We start from the raw sequence: 21,629 nt of genomic DNA, 5'->3' as shown, positions 1-21,629 counted from the left end.
GTTACATTGTGTTGTTTAAGTGTTCCCTTTATTTTTTTGAGCAGTGTATTTTATATTTGAGATTCTTCAAATAGCCACCCTTTGCCTTGATGACAGCTTTGCACACTCTTGGCATTCTCTGAATTCTACGAAGCCGCACAGCAGCAAGATATTTTCCGGGTTCGAGAGCATCAAATCCGTGATGTATCATGGGTAAATTGTGACTGAGTGATCTACAAATAATATTGTGTAGTTATTTAGGATGCAAGGTGATTTGTAGATCAGTCAGTCTCGACACGCCTTTAATGTCGGCTGCAATGTCGAACGTGCCCATTGTAGGTCTCTTTTAGCAGCATTGCCTGATGGGAAGTGAAATGTATGTAGTACTGTGCTGCTTGAAACTTCAGTTCCCATCAGTATGATATTTTGGCCCCATGTTTTCAGGGTTGAATATGTACTATTCCAAATTTACTTTTATCCAATTGCAATGATAGCTAGCTTTGACACAATATAGAACATGTTATAATTTATACTGTAGCCGATAATCATATCATTTTATGTATGAGATTATATTGCACTCAAGTTGTTTTCTTTGCTGAATTGATAGTAAAGACACACAGATGAATGCAGCATAGCATTATTCTCAGGACACAGAGCATTAGTAACAGTGGTTAAAACACACAGAAGACAGTTTAAATTCCAACATCAACCTAAACCACACAGCCCTGAGGAACGAGGTCAGAAAGAAGAGGAGAGAGCAGCAGAAGGAGGTGTGTGAATGAGGAAGAGTCTGACACTGTAGACAGTGGAAGGAAGAGCAGGATGCAGGCTACAGAGGAGAGAGGAGGAAGAGAGATAAATCATCATTTACATGATCTTTTCTCTTGGGGCCCACCTTCAGATCTAGATAATCCAGGTCCTTCTTCAGTTGCATGTAAGTATCATCTGCCTGACAGACAATGAGGAGTGGAGAGACAGATCACAAGACGGAAAGCTGCAAAGGATGCTAGGAGGCTATAGTATAGGACGACTAGTCAGGTGATGTTACAGCACAACTCTATATTTCTACTTCATTCTCATTGGAGAGATCATATCAATACAGTCAAATGAATATTTTTGAGGCAAAATAGGACAGAAAATCAGGCAAATTGATTCGGTTATATTATGAGAATTTACACCAAACTAGATTGTAGTGTAGGGCTGCTATCTAAATAGTTTAGGGACACTTACACAAATAGCTTAAGCATTTCATAGGGCAGTATACTGCTTATAATTCAGTTCGCCACCAAATCTCTGGCACGGGTGAATTATGTCTACATGAGGATGAAGAGAACATAAGTGTTGATGGAGAGAGACTGAGCATGGTTGTCATTGAGCACCTTTACAGCTTCACTGTGGTTGTGCAGGTCTGAGATCAGAGCAGTGCACTGTGTTCGGACTGGCTCTTCTAGGGCAGGGGTCGGCAACAGGCACTTTTCTTTCTTTTTGGTCAAAAAAGAGACTGTAAAACCACCAGGAATTCAGTTGAATTTAGGAAATCTGTTCCCAAAAAGAGACATATGTGATCATGACTCGGTGTAATTAAGGTTACTTCCACTACAATAACATTTTCAGTGTACAAATTATTATAATTAGGTTCCATTTGCTCCAACAAAAACCGTCCCGCGGCTGAATCTAGTTGCCTACCCCTGCTCTAGGGAGACACACTACTGAGCCAGCCTGTTTACCAGGATCACTTTACACTAATAAGAATGACCTCTCAGATACACACAGTTCAACACAACCAGGACTTAGAGGGGAAATGTGAAAGAAAAGTCAAAAATATATTTCTCATTGTAGTTATCCAGGTTTGCAAAGACCTCAAACAGAAGATAAGGCTACAGTATATGTATGTGAAGACAGGCAGGGTGCATAGTCAACAAGCAACATGCTTGATATGAAGCTTGGGAGCAACATGATGTTTGTTTTTTAACAAATCAAATGAAACACGTCTCTGTAAGGCTCAACGGAGTGCTACATTATGCCGACAGATGAGTGAGGCCGTCCATTCAAACACAACACAGGCTGGTGTATCTATAGCTGCAGACAGTCCATGCTAACAGGGGAGCACCTAAGCCACCAGTACAACAAGACACGACCAACACACCACACAGTCCAATGAATGATGGAGCTGGGACCAAAACACTAGCAGAGACACAGACTGCGGGTGATGGGGATTTGTCTGGGGGCTGGGGATCCACGATTCATTGGAGTGGGGCTGCAGGGCAGGGCGGCTGCAGGGGGGAGGATACGAGGGGGCCTGACCTGCAGGCTGGGGCCTAGGAGGCCGTTGTGATGTAGGTGGTGGAGGGCGTCGCCGTGGACACCAGCCATCTTGGCCTGGTGACTCCTGAGCTGAATGAGCAGCAGGGTCAACTCCTCCGGCTGCAGTAGGGTCAGGCCCAGGCCAGGGAGAGGAAGAGAGGGAGGGACAGAGAGAGAGCACTTCAACACCTGGCCACCAGTGCGGCAGCAGTGAGGGCTCAGCTCTTCAGACCCCAGAGAGCTGTGGGCCAAGGCATCCTACTACAATACCTGCTCCTCTCTCCCCGCCACCCACACAAGGCCCTTCAGAGCAGAACAGCACTGAATCCACCAGCTGAAAATGGTGCTGCTTTCTGACTGAAATGTATTACATTGAAGTTCCCTTCAGCATTAATCTTTAATAGTCCTAATATAAAGCAGATAATAGTTTAAACTGGGTGTGTGATGAAGATAAATGAACAAGACAGAAGCTGTACCGTTTTCCCATGCAAGCTTGGTGCGCTGACTGTGTGTGTGATGTAGCCCATGGCTGGCATTGACCGTCTCTCCAGCTGACTAGTCTGTGGGAAAACAAAGACATCAACAAGTTATTAGGCTACATATCCCATTTCACAGATCGAACAGTATGGCAGATCATAAATGAACATTTACAAGGATGAATATGCCTGCAATGTGGTTCAGATCGTTCCTGGCTTTCTGTCCCCGCTACTGGGCATTCTGATATGTAGCACCCCAAACTTAAAGGGAATGCCTGCAACTTTACAAACTCATTAGTGCAACACAGCAGATTTTTTCTTCTATCCATGTATTTATTTCCATCCTTCCTCCTCTTATTTGAAATAAAGTGTGCCCCCAGTTTAAGTTGCTACAGGGTTTGGAAGGTTTGACATTTTTGCTTAACACACAGAATTTCTTGGCTAGGCCCTTCACAGAACCTTAAAAGGACACAAACAACGAGATTGAATTAACTACACATAAATTATCCCCAACCTGCCTTCTTAAAATAACATTTGTTTGCTATCAGCGAGAGAAGCACTGTGAGCCATTCCCTCAGAGATTCCCAAGCCAATCTTTTTTGCTGTATAATAGGTTTTTAATTTAAATGTAAGATCAGAAGAAAGAGACCCTTGCTGATGGTTGAGATACAGTGGAGATGTTTACAGGGTGCTGAGAGGCCCTGGGCAAATTGAATTAGCCGCTAATAACACACACACACTTGTGTGATATTCCATAGAGGTACATGGAACACAGCCCTGAAATACACACTCAAGCCAAAAAGACATCACCAGTCTGAGAGATGCTGGATCCACCAAAACAAAGTTCATCTGCAGACTAAATGTAGTACCCATAAACCATTGCTTTATTGGATGGTCTCACACACACACTGTGGCTCATTAAAAAAATACTTCTCCTCTTTGAGTGTTTATGATTATTCTGTGAGCGAGCGGAGCGGCAGTGTTCTATTTAAGACACATAATTAGTGACTTGGCGTTATGGGTGAATGATGAGGAAACAGAGGCTGGGACATTCTGTTTACTTGGTGTGAGGAAAGTGGGCTAGCGATAAGGGCTGCGTGGAGGCTGGTGTGGTGCAGCCTTGTAAAGACAGCCTCACATGTGGGGGGTGTGGCAGCCAGCAGGGAGACAGCACAGGGTGCGGATGGCGCAGGACAGTGCCTTGTCACAGGGGGTCACACACTCGTACACACACGGCCATAGAGGTTGTTGTGTGTCTGAGCCTGGCGACTGGGTCGGGCCGGGAGGAATGGGCGATGGGGAGGCTCCTACTCACACACACACGGCCACACAGGCTGGTGTGTGTCTGAACCCGGAGACTGGGCCGGGCCGGGAGGAATGGGCGATGGGGAGGTTCCCACTCACACACACACGGCCACACAGGCTGGTGTGTGTCTGAACCCGGAGACTGGGCCGGGCTGGGAGATGGGAGGAATGGGCGATGGGGAGGTTCCCACTCACACACACACCCTACCACCTGTGTAGAGGGCCTGGGTGTGGACTGTGTGAATCCTTCGGAGCTTGTGAAGTTACAGCAGGGTTCCTTCTCATGCTCATCTTCCCATGGTTGGCCCTTTCTCTAACGGTTAATGTGTCAAAGTTATTATTCCTCTAAGACAGAGATGAATTGGAAATTCACTACAAACAAAATGACCTCAGTAACTGTGAGAATGAAACCCTTTTATGAAAGATGAACGTTCCTTAGCTGTGAAACATTTAGTCTTGTGACAGTTCCAGGCTGGTAAACCAGCCTCTTTAACCCTTTAAACCCCAGTGGGTCAGAGTCCTACCTTAGAGAGCTGAGAAAACACCCGTCTAGGAGAACTGGAGCCGGTGGGCGACTCCCCAGGTGGCACCTCATCCAGCGGCCTGACCGTCACCCTGTCTGAGGGGGTGTGTGGCCTGTGTGGGGACAGTGGTTTGAAGGTGGGGACAGATGGGGAGACTTCACAGGGGGAAGGAGGCACAGAGATGGAGCGAGGCATCTCCACAGTGACCCTGAAGGAGGAGGTGTCCAGGAACTCTGGCCCGGTGTAGATGGGCGCCGTGGGGCTGCCGTGGCGGAACTGCTGGCGCTGCTGCCACTCATACAGCTGCCATACCATGCCCTCCTTGGTGGCCATGCGCTCATCGGTGGACATGCGGAAGTGGCTGAGCCGGTCGTGGGCGTATTTGTAGTCGCTGGGCAGGTTGCGGGGCGCCGAAGGGGAGCTCCCTCCAGACGGGAGTCTGGGGGTCTTTGGCAATGTCTGGTAGGCTTCTACTACCACGGCCTTAGGCTGCAGGGGAGGGGTCCGCCGAGGGAGGGGGAGGGAGTACTCAGTAGTAGATGTGTTGCTAAGGTTAGGAAAGAGAGATAGGGCCTTTTATGAACTGTGCAGTCTACTTATTTCACCAGGTACATAATTGAGCATCAATACTGAGTTGAAACTAAAGTGCATTTAAGTAAAAAGTATCAACAGCCATTCAGGCATGACCACTTTATTCCAACAAACGTTACACTGAAAAAGCAGTTCAGAGCTGAGATATTCACAATCGCCACCAGGGGGAGACATTTACAAATAGTTAGTTATAATACAGTATATCAATTGACTGGTTGATATTGGGGAATGGGTTGAGGCTATAGTTTGCACAGCAGGCTTCTAAGGGGAGAACGGCTCATAATAATGTCCGGAATGGAAAAAAGGGAATGGCATCAAACACATAGAAACCATGTGTGTGATGTATTTGATACCATTCCATCTATTCCGTTCCAACCGTTACAGCGAGCCTGTTCTCCCTAATTAAGGTGCCACCAACCTCCTGTGATGGTTAGGGTTATCATCACTGAAGCTAAGGGTAAGGTTAAGATTATGCTCAGGATAAGACTAAAGATTAGATGAGTAATGTAGGTCTTCTGACTGACCTCTTGGGATCTCCCTTCTGTACATTGACCCAGTGCTCCACCTGAGCCAGAGCAGTCTTCCTCTGCACCTGCTTCTCTGTGGCTGTCCGTGGGACAAAGCCCCTCTTATACACAACGTTGCCATTCTGCTCAGGGGGCAGCGTGGCGAGGACTGTGTGGGCCTGGCCATTCCTGGGGTGTGAGGGGCCAGGGAGAGTGTCTGGGGAGAGCCTGTCCACCTCTACCTCTACCTCCGTGGCTGGATGGCTGAGCTTTCTAGGAGCCTCCAACACGTACCTCTCCTCGTCCCCCTGGCTCAGTCGGATCTCCCCCTCCGGAGGCTCCTCTCTCTCGGGCCGCTGGAGGCTCCCTGAACGTGACTGGGAGGGGCTCTTACTGGTGTTGTTGTTGTTAACGTGGTTGGTCTGTGGTACTGCCTGCTGCAGTGACATTTCTGGTCTCTCTGTGACTGCCTCTCTGTGAGGGGTGAGAGGCGATAGAGGTCAACAGGGATACCGGAACAGAGGCACTTTACAGATACTTAGGCTAAAGACAATGGCCAAACCTGGCTTCTCTATCACACCAACCCCTGGACAATAGAAACAACTGACATGATTAATCAGCTCAGTGTGACATGGTTAGATACAAGCTAATATACTGAACAAAAATATAAATGCAACATGCAACAATTTCAACGATTTTGCTGAGTTACAGTTCATATAAGGAAATCAGTCAATTGAAATTAGTTAATTAATACATTTTCAATATGGTAGAGAAATTAACATTAAATTATCTGGCAACAGCTCTGGTGAACATTCCTGCAGTCAGCATGCCAATTGCACATTCCCTCAAAACTTGAGACATCTGTGGCATTGTGTTGTGTGACAAAACTGCACATTTTAGAGTGGCCTTTTACTGTCCACAGCACAAGGTGCACCTGTGTAATGATCATGCTGTTTAATCAGCTTCTTGATATGCCACACCTGTCAGGTGGATGGATTATCTTGGCAAAGCAGAAATGCTCACTAACAGGGATGTAAACAAATTTGTGCCCAAAATTTGAGAGGAATAAGCTTTTTGTGCGTATGGAACAATTCTGGGATCTTTTATATCAGCTCATGAAACATGGGACCAACACTTTACATGTTGCATTTATATTTTTGTTCAGTATATATTCCCTGAATGCAAGACAAGGACTTAGTGACCTATAGTAATGCATTAAATACTTAAGTTATGTGTCTTAAAACAAAATGCTAATGGTATTCTTTCCTCCTTTCCCTCAGATATTAATACAGTAGACTACATTATGATAAAGTACAGCTGTACACTTGAAACAGGGGATTTGGAGGGATTAGGCTGTGGATAAAACGGCAACATGGACACCTCCATTAACCTGAGTTGACTCCGACTCTCAATGTTATTTCCCACTTGAGTGATACTAGTGAAAGCACTCAAATGTCATTTATTCATTACTGAGTTCCTACACAGAGGGAAGGGAGACTACAGGGAGGGGTTTTCAATATGTTTTTAACACCCACATATTTTCATGGAGAGGGGAGTGTAACTAAGTGAGGCTCTTTGGATAGGAGGCAGGCTGGGTTCCCCTTGAGAGTCGAAATGACAGCCATTTTGTCTAAACAAATAGCTCGGGGTAGCCTCTTCATCAATGACTCTGTGTAATAGCTCTAGTGATCATTAATTTGTCCCCACAGATGAATGTATGAGACTCTCTCCCTCTGCAGGGAGTCATTCATCTGAGATATAATTTATCTGATTCCCAGACCAACACTATACATGTCTAACAAATCATTTTTTTTTTAGATTACGAATATTGACAGGGCAGGTCCTCAATGGACAGTTTTTAACTCAGTTTCAAAGTTCAGAGCATATTCAGACATACCAGACAAAAGTTTGGACACACCTACTCATTCAAGGCTTTTTCTTTATTTTTACTATTTTCTACATTGCAGAATAATAGTGAAGACATCCAAACTATGAAATAACACATATGGAATCATGAAGTAACCAAAAAGAGATTCTTCAAATTCTTCAAAGTAGCCACCCTTGGGATTCTCTCAACCAGCTTCATGAGGTTGTCACCTGGAATGCATTTCAATTAACAGGTGTGTCTTGTTAAATATGTATTTCCTTCTTAATGCGTTTGAGCCAATCAGTTGTGTTGTGACAAGGTAGGGGTTGTATACAGACGATAGCCCTATTGGTAAAATACCAGGTCCATATTATGGCAAGAACAGCTCAAATAAGCAAAGAGAAATGACAGTCCATCATTACTTTAAGACATGAAGGTCAGTCAATCCGGACAAAGTCCGAAATTCAGAAATTGCAGCCCAAATAAATGCTTCACAGAGTTCTAGTAACAGACACATCTCAACATCAACTGTTCAGAGGAGATTGCATGAATCAGGCCTTTGAGGCCGAATTGCTGCAAAGAAACCACCACTAAAGGACACCAATAATAAGGAGAGACTTGCTTGGGCCAAGAAACACGAGCAATGGTCATTAGACCAGTGGAAATCTGTCCTTTGGTCTGATGAGTCCATTTATTTATTTTTTGGTTCCAACCACCGGGTCTTCGTGGGACGCAGAGTAGGTGAACAGATGTGTAGTTCCCACCGTGAAGCATGGAGGAGGTGTGATGGTGTGGGGGTGCTGTGATTAATTTAGAATTCAAGGCACACTTAACCAGCATGGCTACCACAGCATTCTGCGACGATACGCCATCCCATCTGGTTTGCGCTAAGTGTGACGATCATTTGTTTTTCAACAGGACAATGACTCCAAGCACACCTCCAGGCTGTGTAAGGGCTATTTTACCAAGAAGGAGAGTGATGGAGTGCTGCATCAAATGACCGACCTCAACCCAATTGAGATGGTTTGGGATGAGTTGGACGGCAGAATGAAGGAAAAGCAGCCAACAAGTGCTCAGCATATGTGGGAACTCCTTCAAGACTTGAAAAAGCATTCTAGGTGAAGGTGGTTGAGAGCATGCCAAGAGTGTGTAAAGCTGTCATCAACTCAAAGGGTGGCTACTTAGAAAAATCTAAAATCTAAAATCTATTTTTAAACACTTTTTTGTTTACCACATGATTCCACATGTGTTATTTCATAGTTTTGATGTAAAGAAACAACGATTTTCAGTAGAAATAGCTTCCCTTGGAGCTGCTAATGAGCACCGAGCAGTGTTGGCCACTAGATGGTATTGTTTCACAAGAAATCATATCCAACCTTCCCTCTCAGCTGTAGCATGCCAGTCCAGATCAGCCACATCATGTATGTGCACTGTACACTTCATTTCTCCTACACCACAAGCTGTGTCATTCACCTAACCAAATCGTAAACAGTTTGGCCAAACCATAACTTTTTCTCCTTTTAATTGAAACAGCTATTCTTTATTCCCTATATACTGCACTACTTTTGACCAGGGCCCATGGGGATCTAATCAGTAGTGCACTATATAGGGAATAGGGTGCCATTTGGGACGCATATTGTGTTTGTGCCCTGTGATGGAGTAGAGGGAGGAACCGTATCTGTGCCTTGTGACTGGCCCATGCTCAGCTGGCAGCAGGAGCAGGATGGAGCACTCATCCATACAGCAGCCAGCTTCAGAACTCAACATCCCACCCATCCACAGCACAGGAGAGTAGACACTATCAGAGCAGTGCTACGCCTGTCCTGCTATGGATGACTGCTCACTGAGTCCCAGGCAAGCAGGCCAAGCTAAACCATGGCAAAACCATGTCAAGCCAGGCCAGGCCAGGTACACTCCCACCTACAACCCCAACAGTTAGGCACTTTGCTAATGTTTCTAAAGGCACATGATCAAGATCAGACTGGGAAAAATGTGCTTTGCTTTGGTGCTGGGAAGGAAGAGAGAAGGAGGCAGAGGTCTACTGGGAGAGATACTGGTGGATCCCTGTTTAGACAGGGAGTATCCTCTGACACTACAGAAGAGCCTATTGGGGACACTACAGAGGAGCCTATTGGGGACACTACAGAGGAGCCTATTGGGGACACTACAGAGGAGCCTATTGGGGACACTACAGAGGAGCCTATTGGGGACACTACAGAGGAGCCTATTGGGGACACTACAGAGGAGACTATTGGGGACACTACAGAGGAGACTATTGGGACACTACAGAGGAGACTATTGGGACACTACAGAGGAGACTATTGGGGACACTACAGGGGAAACTATTGGGGACACTATAGGGGAGACTATTGGGGACACTACAGAGGAGACTATTGGGGACACTACAGAGGAGACTATTGGGGACACTACAGAGGAGACCATTTGGGACACTGCAGAAGAGACTATTTGGAACACTACAGAGGAGACTATTGGGGACACTACAGAGGAGCCTATTGGGGACACTACAGAGGAGCCTATTGGGGACACTACAGAGGAGACTATTGGGGACACTACAGAGGAGACTATTGGGACACTACAGAGGAGACTATTGGGACACTACAGAGGAGACTATTGGGGACACTACAGGGGAAACTATTGGGGACACTACAGGGGAGACTATTGGGGACACTACAGAGGAGACCATTGGGGACACTACAGAGGAGACTATTGGGGACACTACAGAGGAGACCATTTGGGACACTGCAGAAGAGACTATTTGGAACACTACAGAGGAGACTATTGGGGACACTACAGAGGAGACTATTGGGGACACTACAGAGGAGACTATTGGGGACACTACAGAGGAGACTATTGGGGACACTACAGAGGAGACTATTTGGGACACTTCAGATGAGACTATTGGGAACACTACAGAGGAGACTATTTGGGACACTACAGAGGAGACTATTGGGGACACTACAGAGGAGCCTATTGGGGACACTACAGAGGAGCCTATTGGGGACACTACAGAGGAGCCTATTGGGGACACTACAGAGGAGCCTATTGGGGACACTACAGAGGAGACTATTGGGGACACTACAGGGGAAACTATTGGGGACACTACAGGGGAAACTATTGGGGACACTACAGGGGAAACTATTGGGGACACTACAGGGGAGACTATTGGGGACACTACAGAGGAGACTATTGGGGACACTACAGAGGAGACTATTGGGGACAACACAGAGGAGACTATTTGGGACAACACAGAGGAGACTATTGGGGACACTACAGAGGAGACTATTGGGGGCACTACAGAGGAGACTATTTGGGACACTGCAGAAGAGACTATTTGGAACACTACAGAGGAGACTATTGGGGACACTACAGAGGAGACTATTGGGGACACTACAGAGGAGACTATTGGGGACACTACAGAGGAGACTATTGGGGACACTACAGAGGAGACTATTGGGGACACTACAGAGGAGACTATACTATTTGGGACACTTCAGATGAGACTATTGGGAACACTACAGAGGAGACTATTTGGGACACTACAGAGGAGCCTATTGGGGACACTACAGAGGAGCCTATTGGGGACACTACAGAGGAGCCTATTGGGGACACTACAGAGGAGCCTATTGGGGACACTACAGAGGAGACTATTGGGACACTACAGAGGAGACTATTGGGGACACTACAGGGGAAACTATTGGGGACACTACAGGGGGGACTATTGGGGACACTACAGAGGAGACTATTGGGGACACTACAGAGGAGACTATTGGGGACACTACAGAGGAGACTATTGGGGACACTACAGAGGAGACTATTTGGGACACTACAGATGAGACTATTGGGAACACTACAGAGGAGACTATTTGGGACACTACAGAGGAGCCTATTTGGGACACTACAGAGGAGCCTATTTGGGACACTACAGAGGAGCCTATTGGGGACACTACAGAGGAGCCTATTGGGGACACTACAGAGGAGCCTATTGGGGACACTACAGAGGAGCCTATTGGGGACACTACAGGGAAAACTATTGGGGACACTACAGGGGAGACTATTGGGGACACTACAGGGGAGACTATTGGGGACACTACAGGGGAGACTATTTGGGACAACACAGAGGAGACTATTGGGGACACTACAGAGGAGACTATTGGGGACAACACAGAGGAGACTATTGGGGACACTACAGAGGAGACTATTGGGGACACTACAGCAGAGACTATTGGGGACACTACAGCAGAGACTATTGGGGACACTACAGAGGAGACTAGTGGGGACACTACAGAGGAGACTATTTGGGATAACTACAGAGGAGACTATTTGGGACACTACAGAGGAGACTATTTGGGACACTACAGAGGAGACTATTGGGGACACTACAGAGAAGAAAATTGGGGACACTACAGAGGAGAGTATTGGGGACACCTACAGAGTAGACTATTGGGGACACTACAGAGGAGCCTATTGGGGACACTACAGAGGAGACTATTGGGGACACTACAGAGGAGCCTATTGGGGACACTACAGAGGAGCCTATTGGGGACACTACAGAGGAGCCTATTGGGGACACTACAGAGGAGACTATTGTGGACACTACAGAGGAGACTATTGGGGATAACTACTGAGGATACTATTGAGGATAACTACATAAGAGACTATTTGGGATAACTACAGAGGAGACTATTTGGGACACTACAGAGGAGACTATTGGAGACACTACAGAGAAGAAAATTGGGACAATTTGGGGAAAATTGGGGACACTACAGAGTAGACTATTGGGGACACTAGAGCGGAGACTATTGGGGGCACTACAGAGGAGACTATTGGGGGCACTACAGAGGAGACTATTTGGGACACTGCAGAATAGACTATTTGGAACACTACAGAGGAGACTATTGGGGACACTACAGAGGAGACTATTGGGGACACTACAGAGGAGACTATTGGGGACACTACAGAGGAGACTATTTGGGACACTACAGATGAGACTATTGGGAACACTACAGAGGAGACTATTTGGGACACTACAGAGGAGACTAGTGGGGACACTACAGAGGAGACTATTGAGGACACTACAGAGGAGACTATTGGGGACACTACAGAGGAGACTATTGGGGACACTACAGCAGAGACTATTGGGGACACTACAGAGGAGACTATTCGGGACACTACAGATGAGACTATTGTGGACACTACAGAGGAGACTATTGGGGATAACTACTGAGGATACGATTGAGGATAACTACAGAAGAGACTATTTGGGATAACTACAGAGGAGACTATTTGGGACACTACAGAGGAGACTATTTGGGACACTACAGAGGAGACTATTGGGGACACTACAGAGAAGAAAATTGGGGACACTACAGAGGAGAGTATTGGGGACACCTACAGAGTAGACTATTGGGGACACTACAGAGGAGCCTATTGGGGACACTACAGAGGAGACTATTGGGGACACTACAGAGGAGCCTATTGGGGACACTACAGAGGAGCCTATTGGGGACACTACAGAGGAGCCTATTGGGGACACTACAGAGGAGACTATTGTGGACACTACAGAGGAGACTATTGTGGACACTACAGAGGAGACTATTGGGGATAACTACTGAGGATACTATTGAGGATAACTACATAAGAGACTATTTGGGATAACTACAGAGGAGACTATTTGGGACACTACAGAGTAGACTATTGGGGACACTACAGCGGAGACTATTGGGGGCACTACAGAGGAGACTATTGGGGACACTACAGATGAGACTATTGGGAACACTACAGAGGAGACTATTTGGGACACTACAGAGGAGACTATTGGGGACACTACAGAGGAGCCTATTGGGGACACTACAGAGGAGCCTATTGGGGACACTACAGAGGAGCCTATTGGGGAAACTACAGAGGAGCCTATTGGGGACACTACAGAGGAGACTATTGGGGACACTACAGAGGAGACTATTGGGACACTACAGAGGAGACTATTGGGGACACTACAGGGGAAACTATTGGGGACACTACAGGGGAGACTATTGGGGACACTACAGAGGAGACTATTGGGGACACTACAGGGGAAACTATTGGGGACACTACAGGGGAGACTATTGGGGACACTACAGAGGAGACTATTGGGGACACTACAGAGGAGACTATTGGGGACACTACAGAGGAGACTATTGGGGACAACACAGAGGAGACTATTGGGGACACTACAGAGGAGACTATTGGGGACACTACAGAGGAGCCTATTGGGGGCACTACAGAGGAGCCTATTGGGGACACTACAGAGGAGCCTATTGGGGACACTACAGAGGAGCCTATTGGGGACACTACAGAGGAGCCTATTGGGGACACTACAGAGGAGCCTATTGGGGACACTACAGGGGAAACTATTGGGGACACTACAGGGGAGACTATTGGGGACACTACAGGGGAGACTATTGGGGACACTACAGGGGAGACTATTTGGGACAACACAGAGGAGACTATTGGGGACACTACAGAGGAGACTATTGGGGACACTACAGAGGAGACTATTTGGGACAACACAGAGGAGACTATTGGGGCCACTACAGAGGAGACTATTTGGGACAACACAGAGGAGACTATTGGGGACACTACAGAGGAGACTATTGGGGACACTACAGAGGAGACTATTGAGGATAACTACAGAGGAGACTATTTGGGACACTACAGAGGAGAATATTTGGGACACCACAGAGGAGACTATTGGGGACACTACAGAAGAGACTATTGGGGACACTACAGAGGAGACTATTGGGGACACTACAGAGGAGACTATTGGGGACACTACAGAGGAAACTATTGGGGACACTACAGAGGAGACTATTGGGGACACTACAGAGTAGACTATTGGGGATACTACAGAGGAGACTATTGGGGATACTACAGAATAGACTATTGGGGATAACTACAGAAGATACTATTGGGGATAACTACAGAATAGACTATTGGGGATAACTACAGAGGAGACTATTGGGGATAACTACAGAGGAGACTATGGGGGATACTACATGGGAGACTATTTGGGATAACTACAGAAGAGACTATTTGGGACACTACAGAGGAGACTATTGGGGATAACTACATAGGATACTATTGAGGATAACTACAGAAAATACTATTGGGGATAACTACAGAGGAGACTATGGGGGATACTACATGGGAGACTATTGGGGATAACTACAGAGGAGACTATTGGGGACACTACAGATGAGACTATTGGGGACACTACAGAGGAGACTATTGGGGACACTACAGAGGAGACTATTTGGGACACTACAGAGGAGACTATTGGGGATAACTAAAGAGGAAGCTATTGGGGATAACTAAAGAGGAAGCTATTGGGGATAACTAAAGAGGAAGCTATTGGGGATAACTAAAGAGGAAGGTATTGGGGATAACTAAAGAGGAAGGCATTGGGGACACTACAGAGGAGACTATTGGGGATAACTAAAGAGGAAGCTATTGGGGATAACTAAAGAGGAAGCTATTGGGGATAACTAAAGAGGAAGGCATTGGGGACACTACAGAGGAGACTATTTGGATAACTACAGAGGAGACTATTGGGGACACTACAGAGGAGACTATTTGGATAACTACAGAGTAGACTATTGGGGACACTACAGAGGAGACTATTTGGATAACTACAGAGGAGACTATTGGGGACACTACAGAGGGTACTATTTGGGACACTACAGAGGGTACTATTGGGGACACTACAGAGGGTACTATTGGGGACAACTAGGAATGGCCTGCAGGGTGGAAGGGAGGGACTAACCTCTTGATGCCTTGACTCTGCATGAGAGCAGCCTGGTTCATGGCTCGGATCCAACCATTCATGTCCTCCTGGGTGTCGGCACTGAAGAAGTACGTCCTCATCCCACCGTGCTCTGCCTGAGAGCCAATCACAGAGTTCTTATTGTAAATGTAGGAGCGCATTCCTGTGTGGCTCGCCTGTGGAGAGAGAAGAGAAGAGACACATCAGAACCAAAAAGAATGATGTGAAAGAGGGGATGGAGGGGTTGAGGGGTCAATGGGTACGTTCTGCAAATGAAGACTCATAGAGAGTAAGTTAGCATATTAGCTCACAATGAGGCTCAAAGCAATCACCAGAACTTACAAAAATAATAACAAACCAAGAGGCACCATTGTCTCTACACTAAAGCTGTTCATGCAACACGCCACGTATGAAGAAGCATTGGTTTTAAAGTTAGACAAGCAGTCAGTTTTGTCTGTATATTTGAAGTGTTTCACAAGTCCTAACGCACAGCAAATTCCTCATTAATACCCTTGTGCACAAACTAATTTCACACAAACTTACAGTAACTCAACATAGCGTACCCAATTTGCCTAGCTATAGCATTGTTACGAAGCTCAAATCGTCATACAACCCCCCCCCCACACACACACACACACACAAAGAGAAACCTCACAATTAGCCTTACCCTGGTCCCTGGCTGCTACAGGCTAGAGTAGATCCGTCTCTACAGTATAGTGTAATGGGCTTGCCCTCCTGTCTGGCACTTACTGTAAATCTGTCCACCCCAACGCTCCACCACAAGGCTAATCTCCCCATCCAGACCTGATAGGGAGCCAACGATGCCACTGACAACTTACTGTCCAATTACAACACAGATCAGCATTTTCCCAACACAGTTCCACCCCAAACTACTACACTGCCCAGTCCACAAATATGACCTTTATACAGCTCTCTGCTCTACAAACCACTCTACTGCCTTTCCCATTACAATACAACCTGTATCATCCAGTACTGCCCAGCATGCTAGTCCATGCATAGTCCCAGACCGTCATTTTGCCTGTACCTATTACACATCTCTTCAAAGTAGCACATTCCTGTACTCTGTTACAATATCCTTCAATCTATCCTAATGTATAATAACTCTGAGTCTGGGTACAGCCTTGCAGTCTCAGAATGAATGCATCCGGAGCCCTATGGGCCCTTGTCAAAAGTAGTACACCATTTGGAATTAGGATGTCATTTGGAATTCACCCCATGTCTACCAGGATCCATCCTCCATTTACAAACAAACAGCAATCCATTGTAAATCACTGAAAACTTCTCTTTAGCGTACAACACGCGCATCCACCATCATGTCGTGTTTCTGTTTAGTATTGTACTGTGACTTGTGATCAGCTGTAGTGATCTTACATGGCTGTGGGTTTAACAAAGTGTACTGTGACTTGTGATCAGCTGTAGTGATATTACTTGGCTGTGGGGTTAACAAAGTGTACTGTGACTTGTGATCAGCTGTAGTGATCTTACTTGGCTGTGGGGTTAACAAAGTGTACTGTGACTTGTGATCAGCTGTAGTGATATTACTTGGCTGTGGGTTTAACAAAGTGTACTGTGACTTGTGATCAGCTGTAGTGATATTACTTGGCTGTGGGGTTAACAAAGTGTACTGTGACTTGTGATCAGCTGTAGTGATCTTACTTGGCTGTGGGGTTAACAAAGTGTACTGTGACTTGTGATCAGCTGTAGTGATATTACTTGGCTGTGGGTTTAACAAAGTGTACTGTGACTTGTGATCAGCTGTAGTGATCTTACTTGGCTGTGGGGTTAACAAAGTGTACTGTGACTTGTGATCAGCTGTAGTGATCTTACTTGGCTGTGGGGTTAACAAAGCCTGTTTTGATTGCAGAGTCCTGTATTATCCAGCAGCATAGCGCCAGCGTGATCCCAACTGAATCCCCCAGAGAAAAGTGCTGAATGGACAGGCCAGAACCAGACCCATGACTAGGGTCTACATCCATACTCACCAGCTCTGCAGTCTACCACACACATCAGCAATGTGGGGATGTTTCGTGTCGGAACAGGTACTTACTTTCTACAGTTCCTCTTTCACAAAAAGAGTGTATTTTAAGGTGAGTATAAATGGAGGAACCTCTGCTATTACCCAGCCCTCTCCCCTCGTTAGCATGGAAGACTAGAAGGCTCTATTTTAAGGCTCCCTTGACATAACATTAGGTGGGTCTGGTCTTAAGCTTTCATTGGGTAATGAACCTGGGTGATTTATCTACAGGCTGATCTTTGACTTTAAGAATGAGTCGAATAGAAACCAATCAACTTTTTTTTTTCCCGAAATGTTTATAAATTTTTATTGAACCTTGATTTAACCAGGAAAAGTCCATTGAGTCCAAGAGTCTCTTTTTTCAAGGGAGACCTGGCCAAGAAGTCAGCTACAATCAATACATTAAAACATATCACAATATAATACAATTCAACAACATGATCCGGCCTAAAAAAACATTTACACTCCTCTGGAACAGAGTCTCCATCACAATGTTTACTTCATTCAGGGGCACTAACATATCTAGATGAGGCATAAATTGTAGACTATTCCATGCCTGTGGTACACAAGACGAGAAGGCATTCTTGCCTAATACTGTAAATGTCCTATACATTAACAAAACAAAACATATTAATAAATTGAGCCGGTTCCATGGCACTAAATGATACAGCCTGGTTGTATCAACACAACAGAAACATTGAAATACAGCCTGCTATAGCTAGATGTGGTTAGATAGACTGAATGTTTGTTGAATGTGATGGTGATGAGGCCAACAGAAAGAAAGGCAGTGAAACTGGAGAAGAGTGTGGAAAAGGGATGGATGGGAGGAGGATGAGAGGAGGATGGCTCAGCCCAGTGTGAGACCCAGCTATCCCACGGTTCACATGGTGATGACCTGATGACTGATATGGAGGAGGCGGGGCCCAAATACCACTGCTACAGGGTCTAAACCCTCACAACAACCAATGTGTATTAGGCTTTGACTGATGGGTGGTTCCATACGAACTTTATGTCGTCCAACAGATTGGACGACACAAATTCTCTAAAATGACGTTGGAGGCGGCTTATGGTAGAGAAATAAACATAAAATTCTCTGACATTCCTGCAGACAGCATGCAAATTGCACGTTCCTTCATAATTTGAGACATCTGTGGCATTGTGTTGTGTGACAAAACTGCACATTTTAGAGTAGCTTTTATTGTCCCCAGCACAAGGTGTACCTGCGGAATGATCATGCTGTTTAATCATATTCTTGATATGCCGCACCTGTCAGGTGGATGGATTATCTTCAGAAAGGAGAAATGCTCACTAACAGGATTGTAAACAAATTTGTGCAAAACATTTGAGAGAAATAAACTTGTTGTGCATATGGAACCATTCTTGTATCTTTTATATCAGCCCATGAAACGTGGGCCCAACACTTTACATGTTGCATTTATATTTTTGTTCAGTGTAGATTAACATTGATGCTATTGTTAGAACCCACGGAAGCAGCAAGTGGACTAAAATACAGGCCCACACCAGCAAACACAACATTAGAGCAATATACGACAACACAAGAATCTGGAGAGGGCAAATGGCTGAAGAGAACGTAGTTGGCCATAGGCTGCTAGAACCAGGGGTAAGGCTAGGATGGGAAACTCTGGTCTTTAGTGCCTCATGCGTTTTGATAGGTTATTAACTGGTAGTTGTCTGCATTAACTCTAATGACTTCCCAACTGCATTCTCACAAAACATTGAGATACCACAGATCTCTCAAATCACAACAACTAACAGCTTACACAAGACAGTCGACAAACAACAACAGCAGACTGGAATTAACCTTCATCTAAAAGGCAGTTGAAGTGTTCTGTTGAGACAGTTAACAGTTAACTGAACAGCTGGGTCCTGTCTAATGAAAGATCCTGGTCTGGAATATGTGATTACCCAGAGCGAGAGAGAGAGCTGAGAGGAACAGAGACCTCTTAAATACATGCACTGGATAATTAGCAGAACAGTATTGAGAGCAGGAACCTCTCACCTAACCATGAAATACATTCCCTCCCCAGGCAGAGAGAGAGGCAGAGAGAGAGAGAGGCAGAGAGAGAGAGAGGCAGAGTGAGAGAGAGGCAGAGAGAGAGAGAGGCAGAGTGAGAGAGAGGCAGAGTGAGATAGAGGCAGAGAGAGAGAGGCAGAGAGAGAGAGAGAGAGAGAGGCAGGGAGAGAGCGAGAGAGAGAGAGAGAGAGAGCGAGAGAGCGAGAGAGTGAGAGAGAGAGAGAGAGAGAAGACGCTAGAAAATAGCTTCAATGTATAATTAATTTCCCCCCCGGCAACAATCGTCATACAAATTCCATTGTATGTAATGTGAGCTGCAGGAGTAATACACACACATACACACACACACACGGAACAAAAAGCCAAGCACAACGGATACAGTATGAAAGGACTGCAATTGAATACTGTCAAACTAGCACATCAAACATTCACCCTGAATTGTTCTTCATAAAGGGTCCTCTGCTCTCACTGAGAAAGATATGGAGACAGATATTGTAAACACTCTGACCCAGCAGAGAAACTCATTCTTACTGTCTACTCTGTCTGTCACACACACTGACTGAAATGTGAAAAAAATTGTCTATTGCCCCCCACTACCCTCAGGGAGGATCCTTTCCCTGCTGCCAACAGAGGAGAGAAACAATACAACAATGAGTGTGGTTACAAGTACACAATAATGTGATTACTGTGGATCGTCAGATTCATGTAATAGTTTGATTAAAACATTTACATGCAATGCAAGAAGGATTTCCCTAATAATCCTATTATTAGTTTCCTATGTTCTACTGTATGTCTGCAATAGGAAACATCCCTGGACCAGATACAATCAAACAGCAGAGGAATTCAGAGTGTTTGTGTTTATTCCCCCACAGCCCTACTGAGTAGAGAGATAATGATGTTCCCATGTAGGCACAGAGAAAGAGGAGAAGAGTGTGGAGAGGAGATGGGATGGGAGGAGAGGGGCTTGGAGGTGTGTGGAGAGGAGATGGGATGGCGGGAGAGGGGCTTAGAGGAGTGTGGAGAGGATAGGGGCTTAGAGGAGTGTGGAGAGGATAGGGGCTTGGAGGAGTGTGGAGAGGATAGGGTAGGGGCTTGGAGGAGTGTGGAGAGGATAGGGGCTTGGAGGAGTGTGGAGAGGATAGGGGCTTGGAGGAGTGTGGAGAGGATAGGGGCTTGGAGGAGTGTGGAGAGGATAGGGGCTTGGAGGAGTGTGGAGAGGATAGGGGCTTGGAGGAGTGTGGAGAGGATAGGGGCTTGGAGGAGTGTGGAGAGGATAGGGGCTTGGAGGAGTGTGGAGAGGATAGGGGCTTGGAGGAGTGTGGAGAGGATAGGGGCTTGGAGGAGTGTGGAGAGGATAGGGGCTTGGGAGGAGTGGAGAGGATAGGGGCTTGAGATGTGGAGAGGATAGGGGCTTGGAGGAGTGTGGAGAGGATAGGGGCTTGGAGGAGTGTGGAGAGGATAGGGGCTTGGAGGAGTGTGGAGAGGATAGGGGCTTGGAGGAGTGTGGAGAGGATAGGGGCTTGGAGGAGTGTGGAGAGGATAGGGGCTTGGAGGAGTGTGGAGAGGATAGGGGCTTGGAGGAGTGTGGAGAGGATAGGGGCTTGGAGGAGTGTGGAGAGGATAGGGGCTTGGAGGAGTGTGGAGAGGATAGGGGCTTGGAGGAGTGTGGAGAGGATAGGGGGCTTGGAGGAGTGTGGAGAGGATAGGGGCTTGGAGGAGTGTGGAGAGGATAGGGGCTTGGAGGAGTGTGGAGAGGATAGGGGCTTGGAGGAGTGTGGAGAGGATAGGGGTTGGAGGAGTGTGGAGAGGGGCTTGAAGGAGTGTGGAGAGGGGCTTGAAGGAGTGTGGAGAGGATAGGGGCTTGGAGGAGTGTGGAGAGGATAGGGGCTTGGAGGAGTGTGGAGAGGATAGGGGCTTGGAGGAGTGTGGAGAGGGGCTTGAAGGAGTGTGGAGAGGGGCTTGAAGGAGTGTGGAGAGGATAGGGGCTTGGAGGAGTGTGGAGAGGATAGGGGCTTGGAGGAGTGTGGAGAGGATAGGGGCTTGGAGGAGTGTGGAGAGGATAGGGGCTTGGAGGAGTGTGGAGAGGATAGGGGCTTGGAGGAGTGTGGAGAGGATAGGGGCTTGGAGGAGTGTGGAGAGGATAGGGGCTTGGAGGAGTGTGGAGAGGATAGGGGCTTGGAGGAGTGTG

General features: G+C 46.5%; 1 protein-coding gene across 8 annotated transcripts in view; it reads right to left on the bottom strand.

Moving 5' to 3' along the window:
• LOC109874848 (pleckstrin homology domain-containing family A member 7) overlaps positions 1-21,629 on the bottom strand; it is a 149,652-nt gene that overhangs the window by 24,816 nt on the left and 103,207 nt on the right. For 3 of the 8 annotated variants that reach the window (XM_031813384.1, XM_031813446.1, XM_031813408.1), the window contains exons 9-14: positions 15,372-15,547; positions 5,704-6,159; positions 4,589-5,135; positions 2,760-2,843; positions 2,284-2,403; positions 851-928 (exon numbers count right to left, since the gene is read on the bottom strand). In XM_031813384.1, coding sequence (XP_031669244.1) covers positions 851-928; positions 2,284-2,403; positions 2,760-2,843; positions 4,589-5,135; positions 5,704-6,159; positions 15,372-15,547 — 1,461 coding nt within the window. The remainder of the gene's footprint in view (positions 1-850; positions 929-2,283; positions 2,404-2,759; positions 2,844-4,588; positions 5,136-5,703; positions 6,160-15,371; positions 15,548-21,629) is intronic. The other 5 variants (XM_031813399.1, XM_031813436.1, XM_031813390.1 and 2 more) reach the window with 4 other exon arrangements.

The sequence above is a fragment of the Oncorhynchus kisutch genome, linkage group LG3 (assembly GCF_002021735.2).
Source record: "Oncorhynchus kisutch isolate 150728-3 linkage group LG3, Okis_V2, whole genome shotgun sequence".
NCBI lineage: Eukaryota > Metazoa > Chordata > Actinopteri > Salmoniformes > Salmonidae > Oncorhynchus > Oncorhynchus kisutch.
This window is presented reverse-complemented; position numbering and strand designations above follow the sequence as displayed.